The following is an 11,812-nucleotide window of genomic DNA, read 5'->3' as shown; positions in this document are numbered from 1 at the left end:
AATAAAAATATTCCTAACCTCATTTGATTTCAGTAAAAATGTTGCATTAGTGTGGTTTCTACTTTCTCTTATTTTTGGTACAGAATATGTGCAGAAATGGTAGTCACTTTTTAAACTGCCCACCAAAAAGAACAAATCCAGGCATTAAGCATACTTTTCAGTACTTAACAATCACCTGTGCTCATTTCCAAATATCAAAAATCAGATAATGAAATCTATAGTTTTCATAACACTGAGAAGTGCAAATGGCTAGCATCAAATGTGTGCAGATGACTAATTCAAAATAAAGAATAAGAAAATATTCAAGATTATTTGTAACTTCTCCTACCTTTCTTAGAGTAGTAAAAAATAAGGGAAAGAGAAGTAATAAAAGCAAAAATTAGAAAAGCAACAAAAACCAACAAAGACTTCCTAGTGTGGAAAAAACTGCACTGTGTGCACAGGGTGAATTCTTCTGGACAAAATCTTCCCAGAGTTCCAGGGCCTGGAAAGCCATTGTTGTCTATCATTTTCCTGTAGTATTTCATGGAAGGTTTGGGCTCAAACTGATTTGCAGCATAACGGTAGAGGCCAAACTTCGGAGCTGTGCGATCACTAAATGAATAAGCAAAGTATCCACAAAGATTGATGCCATCCAATACGTAGGCTATAAAATAAAAGGACAAGAGAAGAGTTGTTGAAACATTTTGCAAATAACTTTTACATAACTTTGATGCATCAGAAATTCAATATCATTTAATAAAATTTCAAACTAATCAGAAATTAGTTTTAAACTAATCAGAAATTTGTTTTCTTTGTGCAAAGATAAATAAGCAAACATCAAGGCAAAAATCGAGCTACCCATAACAATCTCATATAATTAAACCTATCATGATGTACTTGTGTTAAATCTTCATGTATGTGAAGAGCGAATTGTTGTGAAGCTATATGGAGAGGGAAGACTGAGTCCGTGCTTATAGATCCAGAATAGCTACTAAGAATTTCCCCTCTCCCACTTTTAGCTAAACTCCTTTATTTCTGAGAACAAAAAGTCCTGGACTTTGTCAGTGTGACAAGTAATAGACAGTAATAACAGCACTTAGCTGTTAGGATGACAGTGTGTGTTTATGTTTGAGGTGTTCTATGGGGTATCATGCTTTCTAGTGATACGAACTTTCAAAAGATTGAGCTTCCAGGGGCTCCTTACCTTTTAAAGCTTCGTTTACATAATTCTGCATATAATACACCCTCAGCTTGTCTTGGGCTGCATGCAGGTCATCATCAATGCCATTGGATATTATATACATGGGGAGGTCTCCATACTTGAATTTGAGCCAGTTCAGGACTTTGCGTAACCCCCAGGGCACTACCGCCACTTGACTGGGAGAGTTGAGCCAGGTGATGTCCGTCATTTCTTGCACTTCCAGATAGTCGTTGTATTTTACTGGATCTTCTTTCTCCCAGTCTACCAGGATGGTGGTGTAATGGCTTAATGCCAAAAAGTCAAAGGATCCCTGGATTAGCTTCTTATCATCTTCAGTGAAATAAGGTAGAAGGAAATTGTTTCTTTGATTCAGCCACTCCCTCATCACTGGCGGATAATCTCCAGAGCCAAAAATGGGCTCAGCCAGCCAGCCGATGTCAAATTCTAAAACTCTCTCTGCCACTTCTTTGTCTTTTGGGGAGAAAGGGCAGGCCGGTTCTATCCAATCAGCCTGCAAGGCAATGGAAATTTTACCTTTCTGAAAAGGTCTGAACTCCTCATCATACACACGCCAAGCCAACGCATGCGCCTTCAGGAGATTGTGCCCTGCTGTGTATGTCATGTTCCGTGTGTAGGGCTCACTCATCGTGATCCAAAACTTGACGTGGTGGCCGAGGTCGTTAAAGCACAGCCTGGCATACTCCGCAAAAGCCAGCGCGGTGTGAGGGTTCTCCCAGGCTCCGTGCTTGGCCAGGGGCCGCGGCAGCCCTTGATGCAGCGCTGCGGGGCGCCACAGAGCCACCACCGGGGTGATGTTGGCGCGCACAAGCTCACTGACCACACAGCGGTAGTAGTACAGGACAGTGCGGTTCACGTGCGACTGGTTGCCTCGCGGGAGGATCAGGGCCCAGTCCAGGGAGAAGTGAAAGTGCGTGACGTGCATTTCCTGGAGTAAAGAGATCTGGGGCCGTATAGCTGCGAAGTCCACGCAGTAGGACTTCCTCTTCTTGGTCACGACCCCATCCACTTTAATGAGCCTTTTGCTGTGGTGGACATCCCACAAGTAAATGTTCGGATCGGTAAACTGAGACAGAGTGGTGTCAATCTGGAAAGAGGAGAGCGAGAACTTCACCTGACTGTCCTAGAAACGCTGTTCAGTGCAATTTATTCAACAAAACTAGGGAGCAAGATGAACAATCAGAGAATGCTTTCTCACTGAAATTTTAAGATTCTTTTCACAAATAGTAAATCTCTGAAAAACAGAGTATTCTATTTTTGTTTATGCTCATATGTTTTACCCATAGTTCTCTCTAATCTTTGGACGGCCCCTCTAATGTTAAAAAAAAAAAAAATCTGCATTCTTTTGGTCACTTCAGATAGCCAACTTTATTACTTATTACACCTCTTTCATCTATTATGCAAACTATGGGCATAGCTTTCTTCAAATGTAAGAAATCACAGTGGTATAAAACTTTCCAGTTAAAAAGAGTTAGACAAAAAAGATAAAGCTTAAAAACTGAGTGAAACAGCATCCAAAAAAATGCAGTGATATTTAAAATTAAATTGTGCTTCTTAAAAAGCACACTCCAGATTAAGGTTTTCTCTAGGAAGAGGAGGAAGTAATAAGCACATATAATTCTTACCTATTTTTTGGCTTTAGGGCCAGTGACGGAATCTAAAAACTTCAATTTGATGGGAAAAAGTGCTAGAGAATGTGGAAATAAGAAACCTACTCTCAGAATTCACCAATAATTGGTTTTTTTTTTTACATGCTTAAAATTTTTTCCTAATTATTTTTCTGGGGTTATCATAACAATAATGGTTCTCAATCATCTGAGATATAAGCTTCCAAAATAAAATAGGTATTATTGAGAAAGAATAGACAGGCTGTAAAATCAAAATCACAAACTCCTCCTTCCATGTGTAAACCCTTGAGGGAATGGAAATTGAAACACTCCCCCAGTGCTCCTGCGCCTGCAGTTCTGGTTTTCTTCTCAGAAATAACCCCACTAGAACAGGTTCCTGGGCTTGACCCCCCTATTAAAAGCAGGAATAAAAAAAAGTCCAGTTTTGACTTTCTAACAGAGGTTTTGTTGCATTTTACGGGCCTGTTGCAAATGAACTTCTGTTTCTCTGGAGGGGTCAATGCTGTGCTTATAAAGGAAAGCAATAAAAGCCAGCATGTCAGAGAGAAATTGCTTTTTCTGGAGACTTGTCCCTCATAGATCACCCACGCATGCATTTCCCTTAAAACTGTGGGAATGCGGTCAGAGGTATTTTTCCACTGTGATGCACCACAAATCAAGTTTCCTCAGTTTTGTAAGAAAAAATGTTTGCATGCTCTTTTGAAGTGAATGTGTTCATAACACAAAAGATTTTTTTGGATTACTTTTATGGGGTGCTGGAAGGACTAAATTCATAACTTTTCTACCATAATTCTTCCAAAACAGCAGCCTTTATTGTGCATCTGAAAATAAATATAAGGGATGGAATAACTTTTTTGAAAAGACATTTCTTTCTAAATATAGGATATTTAAATATAGGCTATTTAGAAATGAGTGCTTGGCAAATTTCTATGTAACTTCCATTAATTGTTGATGGTTTTTCAATAAAAAATGAAGTAATAAAGTTGTAAAGAAATGGTATAAAGTGTGCATTTGGTATGTTACAAAAACTACCAGTGACAAGCACTGAAGAAGCTGTCTGGCTTCAGTGTGGGCAGTTTCTAGGCTGTATTCAGTATCTGCATTATGAGAGAGCAAATGGGTTACCTGGGAACCAGTGTCCAAATTCAGTGATAATCCATGTGAATAGGCCTAACATCACACGCCAGACAGGTGGTATGCTTAATGGGGTATCATTTTTCAAGTTTTTGAGTTGACATGCATGCTTCATTAACACAAGGAGTTTGAAACACTAGCCAGGAGGGGAAAGGCAAAGTTAAATGCTTTCAAAAAATCACTTGTCAGCATTTTAACATATCTTTAAAGTCTAAGATACAGCTTGTATATTAAAACACACACTGCTCGATACTGACCTAAAAAAAGGCTTGATTTCTTTTGATTTATAAGAGATTTGTTTGGAAGGGCAATGCCCAATGAATACAGAGCTCAAGGTGAATAGCAAAAGGAATAAAATAGCTCTTGCAGCCATTGCCTACTGCAGAGCTTGCAGAGAAGTTCGCCGTGGGTTTGGGAGTGGCTGAATTTTGTGTTTGGCTGATTCTGCATAGATGGGAACTATAGAGGCAGTGGAGTAAACACCCCAAAACTGATGAGGTAAAAGGATGCTGAGACCTTAAAGAAAACGTCAGGGCCCACGAGTGACTGGTTAACATTGGTTCAAATTCTGAACCAATTTCTTCTAAGGAGTAGAAAGTAGAATTCTCTCTCCCCTCACTTGTAGCATCTGACTTCAGTTTCTCTTCTCTCTCTAGGTTTAGGATGTACTCTTATACCTTTCTCACTACTTTCCAGTTCCTAAGGCAAACACCATCCTTGGATGGGGAGCCAGAGCAGGAGAGAAAGGATTCTTCCATGTCTCTGCTCACCCCTGAGTCACACTGTGTGCACAGAGATGCCAAAGGAGATGTCTCTTCAAAAGGACTGAACTGGCAGCTCCCTGCCAGGCTCAGCTACTATCAAGTATCAGGGCAGAGTGCGGACTCTCAATGACGAGGGACCCTGGGCCAGCAGGGAGCAGGCACGACAATAGAATAAGGACCAGAGACCATCACTGTGTGCCCAATCATGCTCAGGGACCAGGGAAGGACCCCGGAAGATTTTCCTTCTTCTCCATGGCCTTTTTCCTTTTCCTTCTTCCCCATCAGCACCGCTTCTGCCCCAGTGGATACTAATTGAACCCCACTGTGTATCTCACTTACAGTAGAGAAATTAGGATGGGAAGATTTCAGACAGCAGTGGCTGAGGGAGAAGGAGAGACAGGGGAAGGAGGGAAATCCCAAGCCAAGCAGGGGGCTAAGACCGGCCCCTGTGCTCACTTTGTTTGGTGCCAAGTGTTCCTCTGCTACTTTTTGAGTGTTAAGGAAGCGGTTGAAGTCTGAGGCTGCCCTAAAACTAACCGATGGTCTGAAAAAGACAAGATTACAAACCAGCAAAAAGTTATTAAGTATAGTATTGATCAGTTTTCTTATAATAAAGAATGTCAATTTATTATTTTCAATGTATTATTTACAAGAACAGCAACCTACTTCCTCAAATATAAGTGTTCTTCCAGACACTTCTTTAGAGCTAAAGGGTAACAGAAGACCCCAGAATATGACTTGTTCAGGACAATCAACCCCAAAACACACTGTGTTGGTGCTGGTTATTTTGAATTGCAGGTAGTTTAAAATACTGCAAATACAGGGAAAGATTTATCTAAACTCTCCTTCTCTGCCTAAAGACAGGTCATCTAAAAAGGAACTCACTTGTTAATAACCCTCTCTCAGGAAGGTTCATCAGCCCTGAGAGACTGACCTTTGTCACAGGAGGCAAGATTCGAAGTCACCACCAAGCACAAAGCTTGTCACAAACTATCACACCTTCCATCTATTCAGATTCATTCATCTTTGCTAAAAATCATTTACCCTCCCTTCTTGAGGTCTATAGTCACCTTCCTTGTTTCCTATTAAGATGATACTTAAGCCTCATTCTAAATCACCTGAGGGTGTTACCCATTTTTTCCTGAGCATGTTTCATGTAATTACGAAGTATACAGATTAATCTTTGGTTTGTGTGTGTGTTTTTTTTTTATTAATGTTTTCCATCTTAAGAATATCAGCTAAGGACTCAGAAGGGCACAGGGAAATTTTCCTCCCCTGTAAAGTCAAAGAATTTGTTAGAAGCACCACCCAACATACTAAATCCCACTGCTTATCTGTGGACCCTGACCTTGGTCACTAGTTGCACTCAAGATTGTTCAGCAATCCTGTGGTTGACCTGCACACTTCCCACCATGTTGTGTTCACTTAGTTACTTTATTTGTGTCCATCATTTTCCCTCAGTAGATTCCTTTGAAAGGCAGGGTCATATTTTTCTCAGCATCTGTCCCCTTGATCTAGCAATCCCAGCAATTAACACAAGGTTTTATACATACTAGGTATCCAATAAATGCTCATCACTGTGTTCAGTCAAACTCTAAGAAAAATCCTTTAAAATTAGGAAAATTAGGGTCTTTCCTGGTGGCACAGCAGGTTAAAGCACAGCACTGAGAAGCTAAAGCCACTGCAGCATGAGTTCCACCCCGGGCCCCTGAGGTGACCCACATGGCGCGGCAGACCTCTCCTGACCCGCCCGCTGCTCCCCTCAGCAGTGTACTTCATCGATCTGCCTGATCTGCTCCCCACTCTGTCTCTAGTGAAGTCTCTCACTACCCCTGAGCCTCTGGCCTGTACTCCAGTTCTGTATGCATTAATAAATAAATCTTTTTTTTTTAATTAGGAAAATTAAACATAAACTTGACGTCTAACTCCATAATTCATCCTCAGTAAATTGTAATTGATCATTTTGAAGATCTTCCATGTCATTTTGATGACTATTATTAGAAATAGCATTTCGATCAGTGAATCATTAGATTCACTGATTTTCATTTTCCAGGGGTTTCTGCAAGTTTGGAGGATTCAGTTATGCCTCAGGAGAGCACTCACTGCCTAATGTTCCTATCTCAGTCTCAGCAGCTCCACTGACATCTCAGGTATGTAGAATATTCTGATATATTTTGCTTAAGGAAGAACTCACCTGTTTTAAAAAAGAATGAAAACCACTGTATTGAAACAGAGTATTTTCTCACTTTATTACCTTGCCAGATCTTAAAAATTTATGTTTTAAATTTGTTCTCTCTTAGAAACAAGAGCAAGATAAAGCGAAAGTGATTTTTAGAGAAAAGGGAGCAGTGTTCAAAATTCTGGCCTTGCTGTGCTCATTAAGGAGCCACATTTGGCCTGGAGAACTGACAAAATGTCATGACAACCAGCCTAATAAGGAAGCACTACTTACTAGTGATAGGGCTTGGTGAGACTGCTGATTGCATTTGTCAGCTGACTTACTTGAATGTAGTTGTCAACAATTCCCCAAGCAAAGTCACAGGGAAATGTCCCATTTAGGGGTTGATTTTCAGGTAAAGGAGGGAAGCCATTTTTCTCTATCAGCTTTTGGTAGAACAAGGCTGAAGACTTCGGCAACAACTTCTTATCTTGGCTTAGAAAGTCAACATAGAAGAGCCCACGTCTGATGCTGTAGCCTCTGTGCCACTCGAAGCCATCCATCAAGGACCATGCCGTGTACCCAATGACGTTCACCCCATCCAACTTGATGGCTGCAAAGGGAAAAGAAGACAGAGCGCTGTGACCCTTTGCTCAACACTCACCTCCTATTTCAACGGCATTTGAAGGGTTTTCAACATAACAAAATAAGTTCAATATAATGCTTATTGTTTGGGAAAAGCACACACTTCTAAGTTGGTGATTCTACAAATAAATATCTTCACAGATAGTCTTATCTAAAATGCTTTTATTCGCATGTCCTTTATTTTTAATGGGGACTCTCAGACTTGGGAGGAAAACTTTTTTCTACTTTTTATCCTAAATACCTAGCATTGTCCCTAATGCAATGAAGGAATTAAGTCTCTAAAAACATGAACTACCTATCATTTTCTCCAGGAAATGCTGATATTTCTTTAAAAGGTATGTTATACAATTTAAAAAAAAAACATGTAGGAACGGATAGGTATCTGGGGATTTATTTAATCATTCATGTAATCTAAAAGTCTAGTAACTCTGGAAGTCAAGCAATTTCATACAATATATTCTTGTTTCTCATTTATAAAATGAGTTTTGAAAATTGATTTAAATTCCTCAAGGCCCCAAGTGTTACACAAATGCATTCCTACTATGCCAAAATTAACTTCTCCATTATGATTAAAAAATATGAGTTCTCATAGTTTATTACAGATCATCTTAAAGATTGTTTTCCCAGTGCATTTTGGCAGGAAATTAGAATTTTATCCATAATCCTACCTTTTAAGGTTTCCATTATGAACTTTTTGAGGTAATACATATATTTGGCATCATCTCTCTTGGTGGTCCCTGAAACAAACCAACCATTTTCTACAATAAATATTTGAGGGTGGTTGTATTCAAGATCAATCCAGGAAAGGAGTTGCCTCAGACTGGGAGATTCTAACTGGTGAAATTTCATATGAGGGTCCAATAGTTGAAAACTCAAGGTTGGTCCAAAGGAAAGAGCAAAAAAGTCAGCTGTTCCTTTGATGAGCTTTTTCTCAGATTCAGTGAAAGCAGGCAGAAGAGATGAAAGATTGCTCTTCATGCTCTCAGGATAATCACCATCGATAAATATGGGTTTGGCAAACCATCCTAATACAAAATCAAGAGATTTTTGACATTCTTTGATGCTATGGTCAGTCATTCTCCGAGGAGTGATCCAGTGAGAGCTTAAGGCAATGGACACTTGGCCTCCTTGAGTTGGACGGAAGGAAGTATTGTAGAGATGCCAGATTTTGGCATGAGCCTATAAAGAGAAAAACCACAGTGAGCCGATTACAATGAGAAATCAAATATATATTTGAATCTCCAGCCCCAGTTGTATCTGTTTCTCATCAAATCTGGTAACTAATCCCACAAAGTAAAAATGACCTGGAACCTGTGAATTATTTCAGAGGTCTATCAGCCCCCACCAACTGCTACCATGACTAGAATTATTTCCATTGTTTTTCAGGAGCCAGTGGAAAAAGGTGAATTACTTGTGTTGAATGTGTAATTATTATTCATGCTTTGAAAAATTAATGAAATAAAAATTTGCTTATAACATCTTACTACTTAATTGACTTTGGATTATGTGCTTTTTAATTAATGGGCTTTGTATAAAGAACCGATCTTACATCTGTGATCACTCCAGGAATTTCTAAATAGGATTATCATATATTTCTTTTATCCTAAGAGACTGGGAGTTTTCAAATTGACTCAAATTATTGGAATCAATTTAATATGTTGTATTCATCTTTCATAGCTAAAATTCTAACACATGTTCTTACAATCTGTTTTTTTTTTTTTCCTAAGAATCAGCACAATAAATTAGAAGACCAACTGCAGTATCTAACCTTGACCCACCCTCCAGAATGCTTAGATACTGCTGGCTTCCCACAGGCCCCATGGTGCAGGGTACAGCCAAAAGAAAAAAAAAGAACCACCTAAATAGAACTTTGATGAGATCAGATGTCCATAGTTAACACTCAGTTGAAAGTTTCCTATGGCAGTGTACTGTTTCCATAATACCAACTCAAGACTCCCATAAAAGCTTACTGAGTTCTCTTACTTTCATTGATTTCCTTTTATTTGATATACTGACAATGATGGTATTTCTCTCCTATTTGATTAAGCTTATCTTTACCTTTGGATTCCTAGATTTAATCTCTCTATTTTGGTACAAATTCAAGAGTTTATCAATCTTTTACACCCTAACACATCCTCTTCAAAAAATTCTAATTCTGTTTGACTCATAGTATCCAAAATGATGAAGCCAATTTTCATTCCACTCCCTGGCTTTTTCCCTCGGGTACCAAATATCCTCTCCACTTTTCTTAAATATTTTTGTGGTTCTTTTCAGCACAGGCATCCAAAAATGGCCTTATCACCACTCTTAGGCGTTCAGCCAAACATTTCAATAAAATATAATAGTTCGTGTCTTTCATTTTTAATTTCTTAGTAAATGTCTATTTTAGATTTTATCTACTTTAGAAACATCATTTCACTAAATGTGTTTTGTGACGACCTGAAGCAGATATTTACATTCTAAGAAGGAAATGGAGAATAAAATGCTGATGAAAGGACAGTGGCATTTGCCCGTGCAATCCAAGAAGCTGGACCGTCTCCTGCTATGCTGCGTCAGCATTCCCCACCCTCTTCTGTCTCTCACCACCACCACCCCCCACCCTTCCTTCCCCAAAGACAGAAAGAGTCATCTCAGATTGAACAGTTAAAGAGGAAAAAAAAGGTAAAGTCTGGCTGGTTGGGACATTGGACCAGGAGACTTTCCTAATTTGCCCCAATTGTGGTTTAGAAGAAGTATGAAGGTTGGGGAGTGTGGAAGGGGTCAGTCAGAACTGAAAGCAATCTAATCGCTTCCTAATCTGTATTCATTTTGCTGGTAGCTGAAGACTCACACAATAGACTGGTCTGTAATTTCAGACCAGTCTTCTAACCTTGAGTTCTGCAGCAAGGCTCGGAGGAGGTGAATGGTCTGGGTGTTACTGAAGTGAGCACAAAACCTTTGATGTCAAGATTTATTTATTTATGCATATTAGAACTTGGTGATGGGCTAGAAGTGCAGGATGTGAGGGGACTCACCAGAGACAGAGTAGGGAGCAGAACAGGTAGATTTACCAAAATACCAAATATACTCCTACAGGAGCAGCATCAAGACAAGAGAGACCAACTTCACAAAATGTGGGTCAGCTCCCAGACTGGGGATTGAACTCAGGCCACAGCTGTGAAAACTCTGAGACTTAACCTGTAGGCCACAGGGAAGCCTCCCTGCTCATTCTTAATTGTGTGCCTTTGAATACACAACTTAACCTGGGTAGGCAAACTAACTCCCTTGTACCTCTCAGTGTTGTTGCAAGGACTAAATGAGTTAATTTATGTAAAACACCTATGTTTGACTACAGTAAGATCTCCATGAGTGTTTATTCCTTCTGTTCCAAAGGATGAAGAGTCCAAAAAGGAAGAACATCACAAGTAAGGAAAATATTAGAAGCAAAGAAATCACTACCCATTAAGGATTTTAGTCCATAGCAACAATGGGATATAGTGATTCAGCCTGGAGTTTGGAATAGAAGAGAGTTAGGGTTGGATCCTCTAAGCATTATAAGCATGAGCTTCATTTTCCTCTCTGTGCTAATGAGAATAGTGTTTATTTTTCTACAGGGACATGGTGAGGATTAAATGCTGTGATGCAAAATAAAGTGTCTATCAAGTAGTTGATTATTTTAGAGAATTATAAATTTGAGGCATTAGAAAGTGTGGTGGTTAATTCTAAGTGTCAGCCTGACTGAGATAAGGATACCTATAGAGAGCCTTTAAACATTTGTTAAATGTTTAGCTGACTTTTTCCATGGGATTGCTGTCCTGGCATCCATTTCGCTTGACCAAGGAGTCTGAATGAACCTTAAACTGACATGAGCCCCTCCCCCCCCGTGCAAACACCTGTTCTCAATGTAGTTCACTGAGCCATAAGCAAATGTAGGTTCCAGATGTAACTTCTCCAGTAGCCGTGGTGATCAATAGTCTCCCCAGCCTACCAGTCCCTCCCCTTTATGTATTCCTTAGATAAGACTCCTGTGGGCTTACTAAAGAAGTCTTGGTTTGAATGGACTGATCCAGCCCTAGACCAGGAATGCCAAACATACCACCTACAAATCCCAATATAGGCATATGTCCTGGATTTTGTCCACCTACACCCTAACTCTCTCTGTGGCCTCTTGAAGCATATTGTATACTTCCTCTAGGGCCTGTGATAATGAAATTCCACTATTTTTAATAAATGTGAATTTAACTATACATTATTTCTGAGTGCGCATGTGAGAGTGTTACTGGAAAAGTTGAATATTTGAACT

At 39.5% G+C, this 11,812-nt stretch overlaps 1 protein-coding gene across 1 annotated transcript in view; it reads right to left on the bottom strand.

Moving 5' to 3' along the window:
- Positions 1-308: 308 nt before the first annotated feature.
- KL (klotho) overlaps positions 309-11,812 on the bottom strand; it is a 35,873-nt gene continuing 24,369 nt past the window's right edge. The window contains exons 2-5 of the mRNA XM_004680331.2: positions 8,199-8,709; positions 7,230-7,498; positions 1,187-2,288; positions 309-646 (exon numbers count right to left, since the gene is read on the bottom strand). Of these exons, the coding sequence (XP_004680388.2) occupies positions 309-646; positions 1,187-2,288; positions 7,230-7,498; positions 8,199-8,709 (2,220 nt within the window). The remainder of the gene's footprint in view (positions 647-1,186; positions 2,289-7,229; positions 7,499-8,198; positions 8,710-11,812) is intronic.

This window comes from Condylura cristata, unplaced genomic scaffold (genome assembly GCF_000260355.1).
Source record: "Condylura cristata isolate star-nosed mole 26May11 unplaced genomic scaffold, ConCri1.0 scaffold00010, whole genome shotgun sequence".
In the NCBI taxonomy this organism is placed as follows: Eukaryota; Metazoa; Chordata; class Mammalia; order Eulipotyphla; family Talpidae; genus Condylura; species Condylura cristata.
The sequence above is the reverse complement of the archived record's forward strand: the minus strand, read 5'-3'. Positions and strand labels throughout refer to the sequence as shown.